Genomic DNA, 27,767 nt, shown 5'->3' with positions numbered 1-27,767 from the left:
TTATTTCGAAATCTAAAAAAGAATTTCGAAAAATTAAATGTTAATTTCGAAAACTAAAAATTTGATTTCGAAAACGAAAATTTTATTTCAAAAACAAAAAAAAAATTTTTTTTTTGAGAAAAAAAAAAGTTTCAAAATTTCGAAAAAAAAATTTTCATAGAAAAAAAAAATAGAAAATTTGAGAAAAATTAAAAACTTTGATCGATTTTTCATTTCAGATATCAAATTGGAGTCCTGGGCAAGGCATCGCAAACGTACTGAACGCTGTCGGAGGCATAACGGGACAATTTGCGACAGCTCCTGTTGCTGCTGTGAAACAAACTCAACAAATTTACCGCGATTTTAGAGATCTTTTGTTCTAACTTCTCTTCATTTTTGCCAAAAAATTAATAAAAATTAACTTTTTTATAAAAAATTTATTTTTTTTTGAACCGTAGAAAATTATAAGTCACAAGTACAAACACAATTAGTAGTTTTTTTAGAGAAAGACGGCGTCGAATGAACCTGAGGGAAGCCACTGTGACCTGCGTTATGCATATTTCCGAGTAATGGAGCTTTGTGTGCTGCTAATCCGAGGCCTACGTGAGGTGCTGCGAGTTTTCCAAGCGCATGATGTCCCACAGCTGCACTTTTTAAGCCTAATCCTGCAACGCCAGCTGCTGCTTTGAGACCTCCTAAGCCTGCCATTGCGGCGTGATCGAGTCCATGATGTGATCCGAGACCTTTTAAGCCAGAAAATCCTCCGTGATCAAGTCCATGATGATCTCCGAAGCCTTTTAAGCCAGCTAAACCTGAATGATCTAATCCATGATATCCTCCGAAGCCTCCTTTGAGACCCCCGAAATGCCCTCCAAGCGGATTCTGATGACTTTCGAACGGATTAAAGCTATAATCTTTCAATCCAGCACCAAAAAGCCCGTATTGAGCTCCTCCGAATTTCGAATCAAAGGGAGCAGCAACACTTTCTTCATCCAAAGGCATGGCAACATCTTCTCCTCCGTCGTCGGGAGATGGTTGAGCGACATTTTCATCTTGTGGAGAGGCAACGTCTTCATCTTCGGGAGGAGGCGCAGCGACATTTTCTTCTTGTTGATGGAATAAATTTGGCAAACCGACAAAATTTTCAAAAAGATTTAATTTTCCGTTGCCAGACCATGGGAAATTATGAACGTTATCAGATGAAGCAGCGACATCTTCATGATCAGAAGGATTTGGAGCAGCGACATCTTCTTCTTCTGCGTTTTGAGGAGAGGCAATTTGTTCTTCGTCGGCAGTTTGGGACATGGCGACATTTTCATCAGGACTGAAAATGAAAAACGAAATAAGAAAAAAATTAAATTTTTGAAATTTGAAATAATTTTTATTTAAAACAAAAAAAAATATGCATTTTTGAATTTTTTTTTTAATTTCTGCAAAAATATAATTTTAAATTTAAATTAAAATTTAATTTTAAATTAACTTAATTTTTTTTTAAATAAAAAGATTGACATTTTCCTATTTTTTATTTTATTTTATTTTTTTTAGCTGAATTTTTAGTTACAAATTTATTTTCAAAGATAAATTAATACCTATATTAAAAAAAATAATTATATTTTATACATGAAAAAATTAATTATATTTAAAAAAATAATTAAACATGAATTATTTTTTTAAAAAATCAGGAAATCAAAATTTTTGCAAAAGTTTTAATTTAATAGTTAATTTTTTATTTTATTATTTTTTATATTCCAAATTAAAATTTTTAAATCAATAAATTCTTTGAAAATAAATTTTAAAAATAATTTATTAAAAAAAAATAGGAAACTATTCTTTTGACAGATTTCTTTGAAAAATTTTTTTTAATTTTAAACTTATTATTTGTTTGAAAAAAATTAAATTAAAAAAATAATTTTTTAACAAAAGATTTAATTACATTCAAAAAAAAAAAATAATTTTAGTATTTTCTTCGATTTTACAAAATAAAAAATTTTTTAAAAATTTTCCTGAATTTTTTAAAGTTTTTAATGTTGCAAAAAAAAAATTTTGGAAAAATCAAAAAAAAAATTAAAAGCTTTTAATATTCAGCAAAAAAAAAAAAATTTTTAAAATGAAAAAATACAAAATTTAGATTTTTCAAGAGTTTTTCAGGATGTCAAGTCAGTAAAAGTCACAAGATTTAATTTAAAAAAGTCATTTATTCATCACAAAATTAACATCGACGGATCACAGCAACACAATATAATTCGAAAATGGGTTTGTCGGCTTGTAAGTTGGGTACGTTCGCAGTTTTTTGTCCTCTTCATTGCCCTGCTCGATGACATTTCGGATGGTTTGCGCACTCAAAAGGTCAAACAAAGTCGGAATTTCCTCGAAAAATAACACGGGACGATTAAAATCGAAGCTCCAAGCGCCCGGAGTTAAAGGAGCTGAAACAATCTCGTCATCAGCGGCAGAGGAAACAGATTCGTCGTCAGATTGTGGACTAAAAATACGAATTTTTGTATAAAAAATTTATTTTTTTCAAACAGTTTTGGTCTAAATTTAATTCTAAACTAAAAAAATTACGAAAAAACGTTAGAAATCATAGATGGCTCTCGCGTCAATGCATTTTTTGATGTCATTGAGACAAAGTTTCTTCAGTTCAGAGTAACTCAGACCTTGGTGCAAGAGCTTTTCAAAGACAATTCTCAAAAAAGACTGAAAGTCACATGGCTCCAAGTTCTCAAGTTCAGTTAAAAGAAGATTTTTTTCATGCGACGATGTCTCTTCGAGAGACACGGACTCAGTTGAAGTCGATTCTGACGCACTTTCACTCTCACTTTCGCTCTCAGGCACCGTTTTTTCCGTCGTCGTAAGGAAATTTTGCCCGAAATTCACGTAATGTTGCAAAAATCTGTTAAAAATTGAGCGAAGTTGCTCTTGCGTGAACCCAGAAAGATCAATTTCGTCGGAAGATGGCGCTGTAAAGGACGTTTCAAGGTCATTTTCTGTCTCCGAAGTGTCCGAAGTCTCATATTTTGGGAAGGAATCTGTCAAAGCGATCACTTTCGAGTCATTTTCCGACACGGAATTCTCCTCCAAATACGTTGGATTGACTTTAACGCCATCTTTCGTCACAAATTCAAGCTCATTTAGTTTGTCGCGATACTCGGTGACCATTTTTTGCAACTTTTCTAAGCTTTGCGAGTCGATTTGCGTGCGCGAACGTGACGAACGCGAAGATTTTTCGGTAGTTGCTTGAACAAAATCGGGATTTACGATTTGCGCGCCATGATCTAAGCTGTCAGCGATGCGAATTTTATCGATTTCCGTTAAAACGCTTTCAATACAGCCCTGCATGCATTGCACAAAGTTCCATAAAGCTTGTTTATAGGGTTCAGCGCATTCACAACCAAGCTCGCATTTTCCATGGGGGCAAGGACAAGGTTGACGATGCGATTTTTGGAATTTTACAGCGTCGAGAGCTTCGTGCGTCGCATGGGCATCGATCAAGTCATGCACACTGGGACTCATTTTTGAGGGGGGCGGCGGGGGAGGTAGATTTTGCGGCGAAGATGGGGGCTTTTGAGCTCGAGATCGAGATGACGGCGCGTGATTTGGACGAGATGGAGGAAGTTTTTCACGCGTTTCGTCAAGAATTGAATTTTTGCGAGAGTGAAAGGGAGTCGTGTCGAAGAGATTTATAAAAGTTTTTGTGAAACGACGGGGTTTTCCTTTGTTCGTGTGCGATTTGTCGACATTTTCGGCAACGTCATGTAAAGTTGTTCGTTTTTCCGGAAGGAGAGCTTCGGGTGTCGTCTTTGTAGTTTTGGCAAGTTTGTCGTATTTTCGCTGTTTTTGGGTCTTTTTCTTGGTCTGTGTCACAACTTCGGGGAAGATGGCGCTTATGTCGGGAAAAGTCGCTGTTCGTTTGCGTCTAAAGTTGTCAAAAATTAAGAATTTTTCGTAAAAAAGGGTCAAAAATTAGATGAAAAGTGAGTAAAAAATAATTTTGACAATTTATTTTTCTTTTAATAAAATTTCCTTTTCATATAATTTGAATTTTAAAAATCACGAAAAATTTTGAAAATAAATATAAAAAAATATATAATAAAAATTATCATTTAAAATACAAAAAATTTTTCAAAAATATTTAATTTTTTTTTAATTAAATTAAATTTAATTCGAATTATTTTTTTTTTTTTTTTTTTTAAAAAAATGAAAAAATTAAATATATTCTGAAATAAATTAATTAAAATAATTTTTAAAATTTTCAAAAAATTAAAAATTTTTTTTTTTATTTTAAAAATATTTAAAAAATATAATTTAATATAATTTAAAAATATTAAATTTTTATTTTTTATTTAATAAAAATTTGCTTGAATCACTCAAAAACTTTTTGTGAATGCTTTTTTATTTAAAATAAATTTTGATAAAAAAAATAATAATATTAATGAAAAAAATGAATTAAATAAAAAAAATTAAAAAAAAATAATTTTAAATATTTATATTTAATTTATTTTAATTTTTAAAATAATTTTTATTTTTTTTTTTTTTTCAAAAAAAAATAATAAAATTATGAAAATTTAGAATTAAAGTCACTTGTCAAAATTACTTTTCTCGAATAAAAAAATTAAAATAATTTTTTTTCACTCACCTTGGAGCAGCAACAGCTTCATCGCCCCCATCCGCAGCATTTGGATTTTTCGCCGCAACAAAATCCATCATCACATTCTGCAACGCATTGCCAAAACTAAGACATCTCGATGATCTTCCCCGCGGTACAAATGACGCCGTCGATGGTTGTTCTTGTGCATTTAGTTTCTAAAAACCGTTTCCTGTTAATTTCAGATTGGCATCGAATTAGATGTTAGTAGATGTGTGCGGGCAAATTTCGATAGAGCAACACAGAAATGCGGAGTTTTTAGTCTTGTTAAGGATTTTTTTTGTGGAAAATGGGGAAAAATGGAAGAAAAATTTAGAGAAAAAAAACTTACTCCGTTGCCGAAGAAACTGGGCGTAGCTTGATAATATTCAGTATCGGTGTTGTAATTTCCATTGGGATCGAAAGCAGCAACTTCGTAAGGGTAACTATTGGTTTTGGTCAAGCCTCCGTTGAAGTTGGTAAAGTGTTTGTAGCCACAAGACGAGCGTTTGCTAAATTAAAAAAAAATAAAAAATTATTATTTAAAAAAAATAAGTAAAAAATTTTAATTAATTTTTAATAAAAAATTTATTTTGTTAAAAATTTAAAAAAATATTTGAAAAAAAATTAATTTTTAAAAAAAATAAAATAATTAAAAAAATAATAAATAATAAAAAAATAAAAAATTTAAAATAATTTTTTTACGATTAAAAAAAAAAGATTAAAAAATTTTGAAAGAAAAATTAAAATAAATAGAATTAAATTAATCGAAAATAAAAATTAATTTTCAATTTAAAAATTTTTATATTTACTATTAAGTTTCAATTTATTTAAAAAAAATTATTTAAAAATATTGAATTTTTGATAATTTTTTCAATTTAATTTAATTTTCACAAATATATTATTTAAAATAAATTTTTAACTTGTATTTTTAATTAATAAAATTAAAAAAAAATTAAGAAAAAAAATTGAAATATTTTTAAAAATTATTTTTTTAACTAATAAAAATTTTATTTAAATAAATTAAAAATAGCTTTTAAAAATTGTTAAAAAATTAAAATTTAATAAAAAAAAATAAATCTTACTATTTTCCATATCCTCCATATCTGTCATAACGATCATATCCATAGTCACGATTTCCGTAATCTCTGTTGCCGTAACCTCCTTTGTTTCCGTAACCTTTGTTATCATAATCGTCATAATAATTATCCTTCTTGTTATGAACGTGCACATGATGATGAACATGCCCGTGCCCATGATGCGAGTGATCTTTATCTTTGCTGAATTCCTTCACGACGACGACCTTTTTCTTGAATCCGCCTCCCAAACCGCCGCCATGACCCAATCCGTCAAAAAGATCCAACATACGGAATGAACTGCCTTCAGCTTGTCCTTCTTGAGCTCCGTAAGCTTCCTGGGCTCCATACGCTTCTTGCGGCGCAGCAACGAATTCCGAAGCACCTTGAGCTCCATAAGCTCCAAATTGCGCATCGTTAGCTCCGTAAGCTTGTTGCGGCGCTGCTACAAAATCGGAAGCGTCTTGTGCCGAATATGCTCCGTAGGCTTGTTGGGGAGCAGCGACAAATTCAGAGGCGCCATAAGCTTCTTGAGCTCCGTAATATTGTTGAGGAGCTGCAACGAATTCGGAAGCTCCGTAAGCTCCGTAAGCACCTTGAGCTCCAAATTGAGCGGCATCTGCTCCCATTGCTTCATTTGCACGGAATCCACTTTGCGATCCGGGGAATTGATCTGCTCCTATTTGATGAAATTGTGACTGAAAAAAAATATAAAATTAAAAATTAATGAAAATTTTCTTTAAAAAAAAAATTAATAAAAATCATACAAAGCCCTCTCCTTCATCGCCTTCCTCTCCGCCATTTGGATTCGATGCACCAAGCAACGCTCCTGCGTGAAAAGCTTTTGATGCACCTTTCATATGAAGCTTGTGAAGTTTCATGTCAGTCTTAAATTTCAAGTTATCGAATTTTGCTTTAGCGCCCAATAAACCCAAATCTAAGGCCAAATCAGGGTGTGGATATGGCTATGGCGAAGAAAAAAGAGGGCTTGTATGAATTTTCATATTTTTTTGTAATTTTTTTTTTTTTATTACTCACCTCAGCGGATACTAAGCCAAAAAGGCAAAGTGCCAAAATTGGCGTGAATTTTAACAACTGTAAAAATATGAACAAAAATTTATTTTTATTAATTTTTCAATATTTTAAAAAAATAAATTAATTTTTAATAAAAAATTTTAATTTAAATAATTTTTATTTTAAAAATAATTTTTATTTATATTTTTATTTAAATATATTTTAATTATTTAAATTTTTTCTAAATTTTATTCACTAAATTTTTATTATTATTTTTTTTTTAATTATATTTATTTTTTTTAAAACTTCATAAATTTATTGAATATATTTTTTATGTTTAATATTAATTTCACTTGACTTTATATTATAATTAAATTTAGTTTTTCAACTTAATTATTTTATTTTTTAATTTTTTAAATTTTATATAAAATTAATTTTATTTAAATTTAAATCACTAATTTTTTTTAGAAAATTCTTTAAATTTAATATTTTATTAAAATTTTTCATTTCTTTTTATATTAATTTTTCACTTAAAAATTACCATTTTTTAATAATTTTCTCCTTTTTTCGACTTTTCACGTTAAAATGCAAGCGTTGACTGAAGCTTGTCGACCGACTTTTAGGCTCAGTCGTCATTTGCTTGTTTGTTTAAAGTTGCAAAAAAGCTGAGTTCACATTTTAAGTCTTTTATAAGCAAGAAAAAAATGAGTTAAAAAGAGCAGTAAAGTAAGTATGTTTTGAAAATATTGCATTTTTTTCGAGTGCATTGTCCATAAAGCTAATTTTTTAATAAAAAAAAAATATTTGGATATTTTACTTGTACTTTGAGTTTAAATATTAAAACATTTGAAAAAGTTGAACAAACTGCTTCCGTAAGCATGCGGATGTTGATGATGTGATGAAATGTTAAACGAAAAAAAAATTTAAAATATTTATAATTTTTTTTAATATTAAATTTTATTGAAATTATTTTTAAAATTTGTAATTTTATAGATTTTTGTATAAATTTATTTTTTCACAGAATTAACAATTTTATTTCTAAACTATTTCAAAGAAAAAAAAATCAAAGATTCAATAGAAAAAATCATTAATGAAAAAAATAAATATAAAAAAATATTTTTAGAAAAAAATAAATAAATTCCTACAATAAAATAATTAAATAATAATTAATTAATTAAATTAAATAAAAAAAAAATTAAAAAAAAAATAATTTATATTAAAAAAATTGTTTAAATATAATAATATTAAAATCATATTAATTGAAAAAAAAAATTAAATTGAATTGAAATTATAAAAATTTAATTTTTTTTATAACTATTTGATTTTTTTTAATTATTTTTATTTAAATTGAATATTTTAAAATATTTAATTTAATATTTTAATTTAAAATTGAATGAAAAAAAGAAAAAAAAATGTTGAATTGAATTCTGAATTTTTTTAAAGAATTAATTTAAATGTTTTAAATTAAATTAAATAATTATAATAAAATTTAATTTATCAAAAAATAAAAAAAAAACATTTAAACCTAAAAAAATTATGTAAGGTCATGGATTCTTGACCTATTTATTGCCATGAGATGTTAAAAGAACACATAAATAACTAAAAAAATCCAAAACAATAACAAATCTCCCAAAATAAATAAACAAAAAATTTCTTTCATCCTTACCGAAAATTTTTTCTCAACCCCTTCTTGACATTAAGTGACGAGAAAAAAAATATCACGCGCGTGTGTGTAATTTATCGTTTTTTGTCTTTTTTTGTTTATTTATTTATCAATATTTACCACTTTCCACATTTTTCTGTAAAAATTTCCTTTTCAACTCTTCCATTTTCTCTCATTAGGTGTTCTCGTAACTCGTAATTATCTCAGTTGTTCTCGGCTGCAACAAGAAAAAAAACACAAACAAAAGGGAAATGACACAGTAACAGCTTAACCGAGTAACATTACTTCTCATTTTCCCTCAAAATAAAATAAAAAGCCAATAAAAAGGGACAACCGACAGTCTGCTTCAAAGTAGTTCAATGTCAGCATGCCACTCACAAAATTTTATCGTCGTTACGTAAGGCAAATAAAATGACGTGAAATGTCCTTCTTTCGAAGCAACGAACGAGCAACATCTGTAAAAAGTTCAATAACCTCCGTTCTCCTCGCATGTTTCACATTTAAAATCCTTCGCGTAGAGTGGCCCAAAATTGTTGACGTGCCAAGTACGAAGGATTTTAGTGCTTGACAGTTTGGCAGATGGCCAATATTTTGAGAGGAAAATTTTCTCGTGTGTCGGTGCGAAATCGGAAGAGAGACGGAGGAGTTCATTGTTCTTTGTTTAGGATGTCAAAATGTTAGTTTTGAGGAAATTTTGCTTTAAATTTTTAATTGACGTCAATGTTTGTACAAGGCAGCTGTAAAATGCGGAGTAATCGTTTTCAAAGTGACACAATAATTTTCTGCTAATTTTTTATTTAAATAAAATTTATTTTTCTTTGAATGAATTTATTTGGGTTTTAACATAATTCAACTGAACTCGAATGTTAAATAAATAAAAAAAAATAATAGAAAATTTTCACTCAACAATTTTTCTCTTGAATTTATTTCTTCAAGTTGAGGTTAATGTTATTTATTAATTTGCATAATTACCTGACCTTTGTAAGTAAATTTACTTTATTAAGTCAGGCGTTGATGAAAAATTGTAAAAATTTATTATTTTGCAGCTATTGAAATATTTAATATAAAAAAAATAAAATTTTTATATAAAAACAAAAAAAAATAAATTTAAAAATTAGAATAAAATATTAGAAAAAAAAATGTACATGTATTTGAATAATTTTCAATAAAAGTTAAAAATTTATTTATTTTTATTTTGATAAATTTATAAAAAAAAGTAATATAAATATTAAATTGAATAAAATTAAACCAATTAATTTAAATTTATGAATTAAAAGTTTTATTAATGAATTAAAAAAAAATATTTAAAATTGCAAAAAAAAAAATTTTTTTCAATTATTAAAAATTTTTTACAAAATTATTTTTTTTTCTTTTTGGCTTTGTTTTAAGTTTTTAATATGAAAACTCATGAAATTTTTTTTTATTTTATATTGAATTTTTAAATAATTATATTTATTTTTTTTTATTTAAATTTGACATTATTTTTTTTTGTTTTCAAAATTTTATATTAAATAAATAAAATATTTAAAAATAAAATAATTTTAAATTTATTTTATTTATTGATATTTTGTTTTATTTTTAAAATCAGCAAAAAATTTAATTTAAACTTTAAAATTTTATTAATTTTTTTTTAATTATTTTTATCACTCCAAAAATCATCAAGTAGCGAGACACAAATTTTTCACATAACTCAAGAGTTGATGACAGAAACGTGCAAATTTTGTTGGTGCATTGACCTCTAACCAAACACAAAAAACTGACAAGGAGCGAAAAAAAGAAGAAGAAAAACCAAAACAAATGTAATAATTAATTTTAAACGAAGCATTTTTCATTTTTCCTCTTCATTTGTTTCCTTTTTCCGCATTTGCAAAAATGTATGTTAGCAAGCCACGAACAAGCAAGTTACCGTTAAGCAACGAAAAAGATGTCAAAAGATAATGAGTGAAGGAAAATCGTGCATTTAATGATAGGTATGCTCTGTTTCGAGGCTCATTAATCCTTTTTTCATGGTATTTAACGGTAAGTTTTATCGATTTTTCTGGGAAATAAAATTACAGCAAAAATTTAAAAGAAATTTTTGACAAAGTTTTAATAGATTTTGGTCAAAAATTAACAATTTTTAGTTTAAAGCGACACAAAAATACACGTGGAATCAATTTTCATCAATAAATAATTAACTGCGATCGTTATCTTATTGATTAAACATTCAAAAGAACCGAAAAAGGTAAGCTTAAGTAATAAAAGGTGCAAAAATATCCTTTTTTTTATTAGGAAAATGAATATTTTATTGACAGTTGTATTATTTGAGGACCTTGACCTTTCGTTTAAACACCTTTTTATTATCGAATTACTGTTTGACGTGCCTTTTTTACGCTTTTCGTCACAAAAAAAACGAAAGAAAATTAAAAAAATAAAGAAAATTGAGGAAATAAATGTTTGCCCCTTAAAGTAGGCAATTAACATTAAATTAAAAATTGTATGAAAAAAAAAACTTGTAAGAAAAACTTGAATGAAAAAATATAAAAAATAGTTTTATAGAAATTTTTCTAAATTAAATAAAAAATTATTTAAAAATTAATTTTATTGTTTTTTTTGTTAAAAAAAAAATAATTTTAAAAATAATTTAAATTTTTATCAAAAATCATGATCAAAAAAATATTTTAAAAATTTAAATTTCCTCTCATTTCACACGAACAATGCAAAAAAAAAATCAATTTCATCAATCAAACACTTGAAATTCAATTTCATCCCGTATCGATGTCGACAAGTCTCTGTCTCATCTAATCACGAAACAATTTTATCGCAACAATTCGAGTGTACTTCACATTTTTTTTATCTCTTTCATTTTATTTTTACCGGCTTTTTGCACACACAAATGCATTTTCACTACGAAAAACGTTCATTTTCATTCACAAAATATTTTCCGCACACACACAGAAAAACTCGCTTTCTGTATTGAAAAAATAATACCGGCACTAAAATTTATTTTATTTTATTTTTATTTAAAGTGAAAGCAGTTAAGTGTTCATTTTGCATGAAAGCAGTTTTTGTATGGGACTTATTGTAAGCACTTTGATTTTTCAAGCAGTTTTAACGGAAATTTGTATGAAAATTCAAAAACCTTAATAAACAAGCACTTTTGTACTGCTTACGTTAAAAGAGTTCATTTCTCATTGAAACATTTTGTTACTTTTATTTAATTCAGTTTGTATTCAGCTTTTCATGAGAAACGTTCGAAAAATCCGTCGATTGCGTGTTTGAGTAAAAAAAATATTAAAAATTTATTAATTCAATTTTATTTGGAATCATAAAAAATTATTTGAAAAAAAAATTAATTATTAAAAAAAAAATTTTTTTTTTGTGAATAAAAAAAATTATTTAAAATTTTGTGAAAACGAAAAAAATAAACGAAAAAGTGAACGAATAAAAAAAAACCGAATTCGAATAAAAAATAATAAAATACGAAAAATAATTAATTAATAAAATAAATTAAATAAAAACTTGCAAGAATTAAGAATTGTTGATTAGAAAAAAAAATAATAAAAACCCGGAAGTACATGAAAATTAAAAGAAAATAAATTTGAAATGAAATGAGATTACACAAAGGTGTTATGTAAAGCACTTTACTACTACTTGTGACAGTGTCTTTTGGTTTTTGTACTGAAAAAAAAAATAAATTATTAAAAAAATAAAACTTTAAAAAAAATTCGGAAATATTAAAAAAAATAATTTATTTAATAAAAAAAATTCTAAAATAAAAAAAAAATATTTGATAAATTTATTACTTACACGAGAAACAAATAAATTAAAATTTTTATTGGACTTACAAAAAAAAATTTTTTTTTGACACTGGTTTTGTAATAATAAACTTCAAAAAAAAAAAATATGTTCTCAAATGTTATGTAAAAAAAAAATTTAAAAAAAATAATTAGCGAATGCCAATGACCCTTTGCTCGTATTTATTACTAAACAAATAATATTGACAAAAAAGTGAGTCACACATAAAAAATAAAAATCAAATAAAAAAAAGTGCAACACATAACTGTACTCTCGGTAATTATTATTATCTCTGTGCTGAGAGCATCTCTCGTAAATGGAATGAAAGTGAAAAAAAGTGAAGGAATCAATTTTTGCTAATTTAAAAAAAAAAAAATAAAAAAATAATTCTTGAGTTAATTTAAATGTGTTTGCGTGAAAAATCTCGAGAGCGACGCAGACAGCAAAAACGGACATGTAAAAACCCAAATTTTTGATGGTCGCAAAGTTTCGTTCCCTCAGCTCTGGATGCCGAGTACTTGGTTGCTCCGCTGGAGGGCGCTAGCGTTGCTGGTAGCCCTCCTTGCTGGCGGCGTCGCTGCACAACCGATCCCGAACAAAAGTGCCACAAAAAGTGAATATTTCATCAGAGAAATTGTACTTAAGACGTCGTCGCCCGATATGGGTCATCTTCGTGCGATAAATTTAGAAAAGCAGTCTTCTTCCACAGAAAGCACGTCTCAATGGACATTCGCCGCACTTTTCGACGATGTCAAAGGTGCCGCAATTAAAAATAGTGTTAATCGTAGTATTAGTAGTGATAGTAACTCTAACGTGAATCATGCCGCCTCGTCGACAATTTTGTCACGCATCGATCGCAGTATCGGCAATGCATCAGCCGGGCGACGAAAACGACAACGCGATCTCGAACGGAACGAGAGATCGGCAAATTTGTCACACATAACAGGCGCCACGAGAAAAATTCAACTTTACATCAAGAATCGCTTCCTCCAAATTTTGCCCGATGGTACCGTGAATGGCACAAATGATGATTTTAGTGATTACAGTAAGTAACTCGTTTTCTAAAAAAAAACAAAAATTATCACTTTTTTGACAAAAATACAAAAGTTTCGTTGTTTGGGACACTTTCGACTTAGGGCAGTCTAATTCAGAAAATAAACAACATGAGATCGTTTTAATTGAATTCCGGCGATTTTTTGACACGTTTTCTTTGACGAGTAGGTCAATGTACGGAAATTAGACAAAAAAACCATTTTAACAAGTTTTTTTGTGTGTTAAAGTGTCTCGTTTGCTATTTTTTATGGTTTCAAGGTCACTTTGCGAAAATAAAATTGTTTAGAGGATTTTTCATAAAAAAATTATTTTAATTTTTTTTTTTTTCTAAAATTTTTACAATTTAAAAAATAATTATATTTTAATTTACATTTTAAATAATAATTTGAATAAATTTTATTTTTCATTTGAAAAATAATTCTCGTCAAAAATTTGAATAAATTTAAAGTTTTATTTATTAAAATTTTAAAATAATTTAAATTTTTATTTTTTTTTTTGAATTTTATTTCTTAAAGAAAAAAATTTTAAATTAATATTAAAATTAATTTAATTTTTTTAATTTAAAATTTCAATTTTATTATTCTTTTTAAATTATTTATTTTGTTAAAAATTTATAATAAACTTAGAATGAAATTGAAAATTTAAATAAATTAAAAAATTTTATTAAATGAATTTTTTGAATAATTTCAAATTTGTAAAATTTTAATTTTTAAAAGTATTTTTTTTTTTCATTTTTTATAAAGTAATTAAATAATTTTGAAATTAAATTACTCAAATTATTTTAAAAATAAAAAAAATAATAATAAAATCCCTAAAATATTCAACGAAATTCCGTTTGAGTTTTTAAAAAAATTTTTTTTTTATATTTTTTTCTAAACCTCCCAGACTCAAAAAAAAATATTTAAATAATAAATAAACATGATTTTGCATAAAATTCATCCATTTTTACAACATAAACTCGTGTTAATGTCCGATCCTTGTCTTTATTACACATTTACATCTCTTCAAAAACCAATTTTTGTCAATAAAAAATTCACCACCTTTGGCGAATTTTATGATAGAAGCCGGAAACCTCTTGGTTTTATCACAACTACATCAGAAATAATCAATTAATTAACGAAATTTTAACGATTTTAAACCAAAAATCTGTAAAAAAAAAAACTTTTTACCCCTTTAAATTTTGTGCAAAGACAAAAACCCGAAAAATAAAAAAAAATTAAATAACTTCATAAAAAAATTTCCATACAAATCTCTTAATCAAAATTCCTTAATTACAACATTTTATGAGTTGTTTAATAATTTTTTTTTATAAATTTGACGAAAAGCCATAGGAGGTCCTCCAAGTTTCTATAAAAGTTTTTTTTTTCTTTTGAGAAATATTTAAATTTCTTTGGCGTTAAATCTATTAAATAAACAATTTGCACGCTTCGTTAATTTTTTTGATTTCTTTCCAAATATTTATATGAACGTTACATTGTCTTCTTGTGCTTAGATTTAATATAAAAGAATTTGGAAAGAAGAAATTTTTATTCAAAAATTTTTATTTTATTTTTTATAAATTTTTACCTAAATTAATTAATTAAAAAATAATTTTAAAAAATTAAAATTTAATTAATTAATAAAAATATTTAAATTAATTAATTAAATAAATTAAAAAAAAATAATAAAAATTTGAAAAAAATTAAAATTTTTTAAAAAATATTTTTAATTTTTTTTTTCTTCTATAAAAGACCTTCAAATTATGATTTAGCAAAAAAATTTACATTTAAACGCTCCAATAATGGCCAATTTAATTTTTTTCTACATTTACAAGTTTTTTGTTCGTCATCGAATTACAAGACGAAACATCGTGTGTGGTCAAGACATCATAAAATCACCGATAATTGAGTAAAAGGATTAAAATTCCAATTTGTTTCGCTCAATTTTGTCAAATTTTATCGATTTTTAACAGTTTTTTGTTCCACTTTTCATACTTTGTGTCTCTTTCCAACGCCTTGCTCAACAGAAAATCGCTCATTTTATTGAAAAAAGTTCAATTAATGCGAAATTCCGTAATTTCTCACAATGATTAATCCCTCTCCAGACACCGTCTTGACACAAACTCGTTTCAAATCTCTCATTTTACGACAAATTCAAGTCATTCCGATGCATGTATGCAAAAATAGACACAACTTTGTTGCAACTCAGTCATCAATTATACTTGAAACAACAGAAAAAACTGCACTTATTATCACTCGTAAGTCTACGTTCAATGTTTGGTTATTCATAAAAAAAAGAGACAGTAAACGCACCCGTTTACCGGTAAGAAACTTTTTCTTGTGGGGTACGCAAATATTTGTGAAATACTCGCTGAAAGACGAAACGCCGTGCAGATTGTTTGAACGATGATAATTTCATAATCATGCATGGGAAATACTTGTTTGCAGTTTCTGTCCGCGAGAGAGTGAGAGAACGAGAATATGCAAATTAACTAAAAAATACTTTAAGAGGTCTTGATGGAGAAATTTTTGGCTTTGGACACGGAAGTAAATTTTTTTTGATGAATGAAAGCAAAATTCTTTTTTTTTTGTCTTAAATAGGAAGATGCTAAAAATAGAGGGACAACGTGAAAAGGCAAAAAATATGGCATTAAAATTAGAAAAATTAGCGATCACGTCACTTTTTTGGCGCATGATTTGTCTTTTCTTGAAATAATAAACAAAACAATTTTTTGTGACTTCTAAGTCATCAAAAATAAAAAAAAAAATTAAATAGAAGTGAATAAACTTTAATTTTTTTCGTTAAGAGGATTTTTGATGAATTAAATTTATTTTTAATTATTTAATTTTTTTATTTGAAATTATTTTTATTTTTAATTAATTAATTATTTTTATTAATTTTTTTTTAAGATTAATAAATTAATTTTGAATTAAATTTAATTTATTTAATTGAATTTTTTGTTAAAATTTTTTTTTTTAAATTTTATTTAATATTATTTTTAATTTTTCTTTTATATTTTTTTTTTCAATTTTATAATAAAAAAAAATATTTAAGATTATTTCTGATAGAAATACATAAAAAAATTTATTTTGAACAAATTTTTATCAATTTTTGTTGCTTCAAAAAATAATTTTTATTTTTTTAAATAATTTTAAATAAATAATTCTAATTTTTTTAAATAATTAATTAATTACAAGTCGAGTTTACAACCGCATTTTTTCTTCGAAATGCGGTAAAAAATAATTATTTTTTTAAATTTGAATAAATTTAAAAAAAAATTAGGTTTCTAATTGAAAAATAAATTTCATAATTTTTATTAAAAATTAAGGCAATTTTTATATAAAATTAATAAAAAAAAATAAATTTGGTAATTAATTAACAAAATCAATTCATATAAATTAATTTTATAAAAAAATTCGTAACTTTTTTTTATTAAAAATTAAAATAATTTTTAATTTTATTTTTTTTTATTAAAATTTTTATTTAATTCGAATCAAATTTTTAATTTTTATTAAAAAATGATTAAAATAAAAAATTATTTTTCAATATAAAATCACAAAAAAAAATATTTTTCTTCAAAAAAAATCTAATCACAAAAATTCTGTTCCTGAACTTCACTCCCAAAAGTTCAATGCCTCTTCAAATATTTTGACAAATTTGACTCTTTACATGCCCTTTTTTTTGTTGACGCGATAAACGAGCGCACTAAATCAAATTCAATGCACTTGTCCTTAAATCGTCACCAGCAATGAACCCCAAAAAATTCCATTCAGAAATCATCATTGCACATGATTGAAATGAATTAGGTGTATCAAATTAAGACATTCAACTGCAGTTATGTTTAAATACCGTAACTAATGTCCCATAAAACCGCATATGTTCTCATCATGTCGTGATTGAGAACGAAAAAAATGCATCAAAGGAAAAAAAAATTAAACAAATGTGATCCGAAAGACTTGAGAGAAGCATATAATTAATTCATAAAATCCCCTAAAATTATTTTTTTATTCTTTGCTTATTAATTTTGAACGAGTGGATGTCAAAACAGAATACAAAAAATGATCAATCTCAAGATTTTATTGATAGAGAAAATTAAAAAAATTTTTTTTTTGCTAATTTAGGGCAATCCCTTCCGGTAAAATTACATCAACGATAATTTTTTACAAGAATTTATTTTTAAAAAATTAAGTAATTTATCAAATTCATCAAAATTTTAATGATAAAAACATAAAAATCTATTAAATATTTCATCATAATTACGAATTTTTGTTGAAAAAATAAACAAAAAAAAAGTTTCCATAGCAATAAATATTTATTGGCAGCAATTTGGTGATCTATCACGATCCAAGCACATAATGATGTGCGAATCACACTCATTTATTTATTTAGCGAGCAATAAATTTAGTGAAAGAGAGCAAGCGCGTGTAGCTCATTTGAATGTGAATAGAAAAAAAAACGCGAATTTTTTACATTTCGACATGGAACGTTGGCGAGACAATTGACAAAAAGTCTCTTGAACAACTTTTAGGGAGCAACATCCTCTTGTTAACATCGCCCAAGCATTTTTTTTTTGTTTTCTTTTCTTAAATCAACACTTTGAAAAGAGAAATTTGCTCTAGAATTTACGTGAGAAATTACGAGACTGACCTCCGAATGACCTGCGATTAGTTAGAAAAAAAAATCACTTTTGCACGATTAAAAGTTTCGTCTTCGTGAAGTAAATCTCACATGCGCCTCGTTTGTTTGCTAATTTAGAGATAAGAAATGTTGACAAAGTAACAAGTTATTTTTTTTGTTTAAGAAAAAAAATTTAACAAGCTCACGCATGTCTCGTTCGAGAAAAAAATGCGAAATTTATGCGTGACCCAAGCAATTAAGTGATCAAAAAATCCTTCAATCGATTGCCAATTTTGAACGATTTTAGATGTTTTAGTTTTTTTTTTTTATTAATAAATTGATGTTCGATTGTCAAATAAAAAAAAATTATGAGAATAGCGAAAGAATTTATTTTTTTTTGTTTAATTGACAGTTAATTGTCAATTCGAAGGAATTAAATTAAAAAGTAGTAATAAAAAAATAGCTTTCTTTTTTTAAAAGTTTATTAATTAAATTGTAAATATTTGACATGAACATGAACATTTAATAGATTGGTCAAAAAAATATGTCGAATTAATTTAGCGAAATTGCTGGTTTTCTAAAAATTTATTAATAAAAATTGATAGGAAATTTAAAAAAAAATATTAAACTAATCAAATTAATTTTAAATATTTTTTGTTAAAAATTAAAATTAAAAAAAAAAATATTTTTTTATTTTGAAAAATAATTTAATAATTAATTATATTTTTAATATTAATTTCATTTATTAATAAGTTTCTTAAATTATTATTAAATTTTATTTTATTTATTTTTTTTTTGCTTTATTTATTTAATAAAATTATAATTTTATGAATAATATTTTTTAAAATTTTAAAAAATTAATGAATTTTAATTCTAATTTTTTTTTTATTTTTAGTTTTAAAAAAAAAAATTATTAAATAAAAATAAATTAATATTTTAATAATTTTTTATTATTTATTTAATAATTTATTTTATTAGTTTATACATTTTCTTGTGATTTATTTCTTAATTAATTTTAATTTTTTTTAAAATTAAATATTTAATTTAAATTTATTTTATTCAATTTATTTATTTTAAAAAAATAATTATTTATATTTTTAATGAAAAAAAAATCAATATTTTATAAAATAAAATTTTTCTGAACATTCAACAAAAAAAAATTCAAATAAAAAAAATAATAAAAATTTCAGGTTTCTAAAAAAAATCCTGTTAATTTTCAAAAATTATTAAAAACTCATCAAACTTAAAAAAAAACTCAAAAGCTGTAGGCTCGCCTCATTAAACGTGTCATAAAAAATCTGCACAGTTTGTTGAACCGCATCAAATTTTTGGCTCTCACCAACTTTTTTTTTGTCACTGATAATAATTTAAATTTACCGAAAAAATCATCCAAACTGGCACATCTGCTTTGCAAAAAATAAAAATTTGCAAAACTCGTATCGAATGAATAGCGTCATAGAAACAGGTGAAGCAACGAAATTTAAAAATAACCATAACTTACCTTATCTCGGCTAATGCTTTAATAGATTTATAGATATTTTTGGCAAAAACTTTTTCTTTTTTTTTTAACGTTCTTTGTATTTTTATTAATAAAACATTAAAGAAAAAATTCGCTCGTAAAAAAATCGTCACACACACATTTCGTTCACCTTTGGAAGAATTCACGCTGATAATACGTTATATAACACTTTTTTCGTTGGCTGATAAGTGAAAAAATAAATAAAAAGTGCAACGACTTGTGGACCTTGATTCAGTTCTTATTAATTGAAGTTCCGCATCATCATCATTTTTTTGTTAAATATTTTTTTTTTAATTTTATTTATTTATAAAATGACTCACGATGATGCACTTAACGCGTGAGAATTTATTTTTTGTTATTACGCGACTTTATTTATTTTTGTAAAGCTGATAAGTGGATGAAAAGTTGATTTATTGATTGAGAATATGACGCAATAATGTAATGTACTTTAAAGTAGAATAAATTGAGGAAGGTTAAGAAAGTTTCGAAATTTGATACAAAATGTTTCAAAATGATTTTTTACGATCGTTACTGATGGAACAGTTAAAATTAAAATTTAAACCAGTTTGTAAGAAAAACGTCATCGATACATTTTTTCAACCAAAAAATAATTATGTACGAATAATAAAAAAATCGAATAAAATAAAAGAAATATTTTTTTTCGGACATTTTACAATTTATATAGTGCTGCCTTTGAATATTTCAAATGTTTGTCTAACACAAATTTTTCAATTTTGTAGTAAAATTAAAATATTTTGACGTTTTTTTTTATTTGTTTCTATTTTGTTTAAAATTGTTAGTTTTTAATTCGTTGTGACATTTTTGATGTTGATGATGTGTAAATTTCTGTATTAATTGGCGAGATTCTTGTTTTTAGATTTTGCGAATTGTTTATTCTATGCTTCTGATTTTTTATTCATTTTTTTTTTTTTTTGAAATATTTTTTTTTTTAAATTAAATATATTTTTTTAAAACTTTAAATAATAAATTTAATAGAATTAATTTTAAATCATTTTATTAAAAAATTAAATCAAAAATTATTAAATAAAAATTTTTAAAATTTTAGAAAACGAAAAATATTTTTTTTTAAATTATATTATTTTAATTAATTTTTTTTTTCAAATTATTTTATTTTTTAATTTATTTTTTTTTTATTTAAATATTTTTTAAAATAAAGTTTACTTTTAAATTAATTTTAATTTTTATTAAAAAACAATAATAATAAAATAATATAAATTTCTTTTTTTTAAATTATAATTTATTCTTAGAATTTATTTGATTTTATATGATAAGTAATGAAAAACTCAAAAAAATAAAAATTAATTTCACTTGAAAAGTCAAAAATAATTTTTTTTTTAAATTAAATTTACGTTAATTATTACATTTTTAATATTAAATATAAAAAAAATATATAATTAAAATATTTATAAAAATTTAAATAATAAATTTAATAATAATTTAATTTAATAAAATTTAAAAAATTTAAAATAAATTTAAATTATATTATTATTAAAAAATATTATTATTTATTAAATAAATAAACTAAATAAAACTCAAAAATAAATTGAGATTAAAATGTCACATAATTTTAAAAAAATCTCCTTACAAAAAATCTCATCCGGAAATACCTGAAATTCATCGCGTGCAAAAATCTTTAAAAAAAAACAAAAAATCTTCCCAAAATTTTATTATCATTAAACATTATTGCTTTATTATTAAATTTTTAACCCTTTTTATTGACCTTTTCATGTTATTTTCATAATTTATAACTGTATAATAAAATTTCCATACATCTTCGTCATTTCTTGATTAATTAACTACCTTCCAAAAATTTGCGTGCGAAGAAGATCAATGAACTATATTGACATAATTTCATACGTACCTCCGCACGCTACGTCTCTCACGTATTTTCTAGTCTCTGTTCTTTTAATTTCACTCACTCACTTTAATTTTTATTATTTATTTATTTATTTTTTTGTTTTAAAAGAAAGAACGCGATCGATATTTTAATTTTCAATTTTTTTTTATATGAAACTTTTAAATATTTTTGCATGTATCAAATCGCCCCCGGTATGCAACTCTCTCATATTTGGCGTGTCTCTTACGTTACGCCGTCGTAAAAAATAATAATAAAGTGCATTAATTATCGGTTTATAATAAAATGCAATAAACGTAATCCCAAAGACACCGATTTCCTCAAGTTGTCGAGACGGAATTGAACAAGACAAGTGTTTTTTCGTATAGGAACAACGAGCCGGATTATGTTTTGTACGTCATTTTAGTGTATCGTACTTGTTAAAAGTGTAACAATACTCAAATAAACTTTTTTTTTATTTATTTATCTTGATGATGATGTTGGATGTTTTTATTTAATCTCTTTCTCCTTCGCTCGTCTCGATATCGTAAAGCGAACAAAAATGAGATATAGAGATGTTTACAACCAGTTGTTATTTGGATAAGATTTTTTTTTTGTTATTTGAACTAACAACTTTATTATAATTTAATTTTTTTCTTATTTATGATATTTTTCTTCATAAATCTTGTAGAATTTTTTTTTGTATCGTCAGGTGAATCAGAACTTGTCATAAAAAGTCATAAAATTTCTCTTTCATCTGAGGAAGTTTTACAAAGTAACGAATAAATAAAAAAATTACTTTCATTAAAACAAAAACTTAAATATTGACATGTCACCCATATCTGTCGAACGCAAAACTGGGTCAAAGGGGATTAAATTCTAAAAGATAAAAAAAACTTTCTCATCATAAAAGAAATTTTTTACATTAATGCCGTTTGCTGATAAGACACCGTTAAAAATTACGAAATCTTCCGAAAAATATTTTTTTACAACCCATTGTAATATGTAATTAATTTCTCACATTTTAAGCGTGATTTTCAGCTCAAAACACACATTTCAACTTTAATTTTACGTGATTTATTGCAAAACATATCGATAAGAGTTTTTGTGAATTTTTTTTTTGCTTCGTCGTCGAATAAAAGATTTAATTTATGTAAATATTTAATTGATATTTCGGCTCTAATTTTACTGTGACGACGACGACGAAGACGGAATATTAGATGAAATTTGTATAAATTGCCAGTCATTAAGAGATTGGCATAAAAGTAAAGCGCGAGACATTCAAGGAAGAAATGACAGTTGACGCACTGAAAATAAATGGCAGTGCTAAAAATTAATGAACTCATTATTTGTGAGATGTTGAGATGCTGAGTATTTAAGAGAAATGGAAGAAATTTAATTTTACATCTTTGACACCTTTTTTGGGTAAGCAGAGTTCAACGGAGATAATATCAGCGAATTAATTCTTGCATTTTTAAAGTTATTGTTGTTTATGCAAATGGATTTTAAGGGAATTTATTTTTATTGAGGAAGTCGTTTTCCCTTTGAAATTTATCGATTAAAGCTTTCTTATACAGATTTGAAGCCATCTTTTCTGTGGATCGTGGAAGAATGGGTTTATTATTTATTATTGCTGTTATCGGTAAAGAATTAAACTAAGTGCTAACTTTAATTTAAATTAGGTTCCAGATCAGTATTCATTGGTCAGTATTTGTTTCAATCATGATTTGAGTAAGAGGAAATTATCAGTACGTCTTACTTCTAAAGGGAGTCTGTTGAAAAAGTTTACCCCTTCATGAAAAACAATGTAAAGTGAGTAGTTCGTTCGAGACATAGGTATTTGCAATCCAAAACTTCTTCTTGTTTCGTAGTCATGCCGGTCCTGAACGAGAGGGATTGTAAGATTCTTCATTCATAATTGTACAAATGATGGAACGTGCTTGGTATTCTGTTGATGGGCTCATTGGAAGTAAACTGGCAGCCATATAATGGGACATATAAAAATCGAAGTTGTCTTAAGTTGTACGATATTTCGTGATTTAGCGTGATCTTACAAGCCAGTTGTTGGCAATCGATTCTTTTTCTCATCAAGTCAAAAGCGAATATGGAGTCGATGACTGTTCTCCTTTTCTCAAGTGTTTCTATATTCAGAAGTTTTAGTCTGTTTTCGTATGATGGTAGTGTGAAAGTATCATTTCTCCAGCCAATGTTTCTTAGTCGTTACAATTTTAAGGAAGAACCTCAAGCTTCTTCGTTCTCCTAAAAAAATTTAAAACATACAAAATTGTAAAACTTACCTTAAAGTTCTAATCTAGCATATTTCTTCTAAAATTTTCCACAGACTGTTTGATCAGCTGTTATCACACATATTCCAGTAGCTAAAATAATAAAAAAGTATTAAAAATAAATTTCTTATCACTCCATTGTCTCAATCTTACCCAAGGTATATTACATCACAAAATGACTAATATAGGTCAAACAATAAAAGTCTCGTAGTCAAATATTACCGCATAGCGACCTCCAAAGAGTTTAAATTGATAAGAAATTTGGCAAAGAATTTCGTGATATGACGAAAAATAGTACACACGTGCCCGTCATGAAGGTTGCCGAAGGTCGTTCAACTCTCGCAAAAAATTGAGAGTTCAGCGAAAAAAAAATTACCGTCTAAAATATTCATTGTTTTCATTATCTCTCGTTAAAATGTCGCTCGTTGATAATATGAAAAAGGTGTTTAGAGTCCAATTTAGAGCTTCACAGGTGTCAATTAGAGACACATTTAAATCAATAGAATTATTTTTAAACTAGACTTTGAAACCCACGCGCAAAAAATATTTACTTACCGGCTTCTTGGCAAAAAATGGCAACAAAATATCTCAAGCATAATTTTCCAATAATTTATCAATTAATGATGTCCAAATATTTGATCAAAATTGCAAATTTAAATGGACTAATAATCACTTTTTAACTCTTTTTGTGACAACATTTATATTCATGATTCGGTAAAGCACTTTAAAAATTTTTTTTAAAAATCTTTTGGTGATATAATAAATAACCGAATTTGTTTAAATATAAAGAAACAATAATTATTTTTAACAGATAAATAAATAAACAAGAATTTTGACTAATGAATCAAAAATTTCTTTCACTCTTGAGTTACAGAATAAATAAACAATTTTTCTTCTTCTTTCTCATTTTCTAAATTGTTAAAAAAAACTTAAGAACACTGATTAATAAATATTATGACAGCGGATTCATAATTCCAACACCAGAAAAGTGCGGTCTTCTGTTATCAACCTAAATTAAGGTTGGAACACTAATTCCTTAAAATATGTTACAACAAAAAAAAAATGTAACGTAAAAATTTATTCACTGAACACTATTAAGATAATAATTTTTTCCATCTATGGATTATTATTAATTGGCTTCGAGATAATTATTAGTAGAGTGGCTTTTAGGTTTTACCAAAAAAAAAAATCAAATGTTTCAACAAGTTTTTTAACCTTATCATTAACGACGCGCGGCAAAGACAGCTTGAAAAGGTTGATGTTCGCCATGAATGGAAGTGTTATGGCAAATGTGACACTTGTTACTCAGTTTTTCGATCAGATTTTCACTTTTTTCAAAAAAAAAAAAAAAAATCACGACTCTCGAGTGATGTAAAGTTGTTGCCCAAAGCAAGGAGTGACAGACGTTCTAATGTGCAACTTTAGCTCGAGTTACAAGTAGCTGAAAAGTTGAAATCCGTCATTTTTTGATTTGACTTGTTTTTTATGCAAAAGTAGCGCCATAATTATCTTTATGTTATGACAGCTTACTCTTGGTTTAAAATTAAACGATTTTAATGCTAGTTTTGACAAGTTTTGCGTGTTTTGAGTCAGGGTTGATTTGTTGGATAAGAAATTTCGAACAAATCTTATTTTTTTGTTTCCTTACAAATTATTAACTAAAGAAATCTTAAATATTTTTGAAATGCAAAATTTGAAAAAAAAAAAATTTTTTCTAGTTTATAGTTTTTTAATTTCTTGATTTAAATATTTTTTTTAATTTTTCTAATTTTTTTTAATTTTTTTAAATTTATTTTTTTTTAATTTTTTTTTTTTTTTTTTTAATTTTTTAAATTTTTTTAATAATTTTCTTAATTTATCTTTAATTTTTTAAATTTATTTTTAATTTTTTTTTAATTTCTTAATTTTAATTAATTTTCTTAATTTATTTTTTTAATTTTTTAATTTATTTTTTTTAATTTCTTAATTTTAAAATTTTTTAAAATTTTTTAATTTATTTTTATTTATTTTTTTTTTTCTTAATTTAAATTTTTTAATTTAAAAAAAATTTTTTTTAATTTTCATCAATTTTAAAAAATTTTGAATTTAAAAAAAATTAACAAATTTAAATTTCTATAAAAATTTCTACATCTGTCTGAAAAATTCTATGAACTTGAACGAACTTACAAATATTCAAAAAAGTTGAAGAATTTTTTACTCAAGAAACGAGAAGAAATCAAAGAATTGCAAAAATGAAGAAAATCACAAAAAAAATCGTAATTCGATACTCTTTTGTATCGGATTAACTTTCTTCCCTACGCATAATTTCTAAATATACAAATATGGCCAACATTTAATCAAAAGGTAGCTCTACTCTTATTATTAAATAGATTATGATCAATTTTGATCAAAAACTACTTTGTCTCACATCTGTGGGGCAACCACAAATTCGCCATTCATCGATATTTGTTTGGAAATTAGAGACTTTTATTATTCGACAAATTACTGTTGTAAAATTGTAACAAAATGCCATCAATAGTTCCCTCAATAAAAAATTTATAAAAAAAATGCAGATGTTATCTGAGATTACCACACGCATTTTGAACGAGCTTTGTTCCTTTTCAAAGATCTCACAGAGATAAAACTATTTGCAAAGATGTGTCAAAATTTGATGAACTTCCAACGGTTTTCGCTAATTTTGGTTGATTTGCAGTCGATTAGAGCGTGTGTGAGTTGTAAAACTCTAAAAATTTCTCCCAAAAGATGTCTAAATTGGACTTTATGATGCCGATTAAATTAATAGAAAAAAAAAAATTTTTTTTTTTCGGAATACATGCAAATCGTGAGAGACCAAGTAATAAAAGCGTAACTTATTAATATGCAAACAACAATCGTAAAAAAATGTTTTTTCTTGTCTAGCTTTAACGACTACCTACTGAAAAGACATCGCCGAAGCGAGATAGCTAAACAAAACATTCAATCGATAGTTAAATAAATGATAAACGATGGAGAGCGGTGATTGAGATAAGAAAAATTTACGAACCTGGCGAAACGTTAACTACTACTATAAAGCGGAATGTTACGAGTGCAATGATATTTTTTTAATGGATGATCTAAATTCTGTTAGTTTGATCTAATTTGACTAATTTTTAAAGTAAACAACGTTGGCTACAAACAGCTTAGAAAGCAAAACAAGCAAAAAAAATCATGTAGTTGCCAAAAAATACAAGAATTAATGACCAAATGTTGTGAAATTCATGTCAAATCTTAAACTGGAAAATTTCACAAAAATCTGAATCAAAGTTGCAATGTTTCAAAGAGATTAATTACTCGACAAATACTCTTTTTAATTCTGATCATTTGTCACAATTTTCATAATGCCAGTTAATCAGATCAACGTCAAGGTTGTTTTGACATTTTTCGAGTAATTTGTCAGAAAATTAATTCGATCACTGGGTCACATGACACACGAATTTGTATTTTTATCCGAGATGTAATGTATTACGTGTTCCTGTTGCTATTTACTTAATTCACTGAAACAAGTATGTTCGTGCGTAAAGTGTCTTGTATTGACTTTGACAATTTTCGGCATTTCTATAGAAAAATTTTTACGCTTTTGACAAATTATCGAAACCGTAATCTGGACTAATCTTGAAGTGTTTTGTAATTAATCAAGACAATTTTTTTTACATGCTTTTTAATTGGATTGGGACCATAACCTATTACAACATTTCCAAAAGAAAATTTTGAAATCGATTTTTGTCGTTAAATTTTTGAAGTCGTTTTTGTGAAGGAAAGGTTCAGACTTTGAAATCACTTTAAGGAAAAAAGCTTCACAATGATATTGATTATATAGTGACCCAACTAAGCACACAAAAACGGGCTTTCTGTGGGTTTTCTTTCTTCATAACCTGTTCCATATTCTTCTTTAACCGTGTTGACACTCTTTAAGAAAGAAAAGATTTCTTTCACAATGATCTATTGAACGATGTTCATGATCAAAAGGCAAGTTTTTACTACTATGCAAGTCCTTCTATATCAGTAGACATCCGTAGATGAGTTTTTGCTTTCATTAATTCATCGAAACAGAAGTTTAAAGATGCTTTAATCCATTCAAAATGATTGGTTGAGATTTGTGGCTTCTTTGTATCAGCATTGTCATGTGTCAAGTACAGAGTGATTTGTAAATAGGCAGGATCATAAAAGATTTTGAAAATTTTCGATTTAGCTGTAATTTGGTATGCTGATTCGATTTGGGATCATGAGCCAAAAAAATTGACTTTGGTCGAAAATGACTCATCATCATGCTTTGTTGAATTTTATTAAACTGCTCGTTGAACTTTTCTA

At 25.5% G+C, this 27,767-nt stretch overlaps 1 protein-coding gene across 1 annotated transcript; it reads right to left on the bottom strand.

The window, feature by feature from the left end:
• Window positions 1–441: 441 nt before the first annotated feature.
• Window positions 442–8,488, bottom strand: LOC134837794 (uncharacterized). Its single transcript, XM_063853182.1, has 7 exons — window positions 8,477–8,488; window positions 6,718–6,774; window positions 6,447–6,644; window positions 5,689–6,377; window positions 4,956–5,115; window positions 4,616–4,782; window positions 442–1,303 (listed from the first exon to the last, which is right to left on the bottom strand). Exons 1-7 carry the CDS (start codon window positions 8,486–8,488, stop codon window positions 442–444), a joined length of 2,145 nt encoding a protein of 714 aa, XP_063709252.1.
• Window positions 8,489–27,767: the final 19,279 nt, after the last annotated feature.

Source organism: Culicoides brevitarsis, chromosome 1 (genome assembly GCF_036172545.1).
Source record: "Culicoides brevitarsis isolate CSIRO-B50_1 chromosome 1, AGI_CSIRO_Cbre_v1, whole genome shotgun sequence".
Lineage (NCBI taxonomy): Eukaryota > Metazoa > Arthropoda > Insecta > Diptera > Ceratopogonidae > Culicoides > Culicoides brevitarsis.
This window is presented reverse-complemented; position numbering and strand designations above follow the sequence as displayed.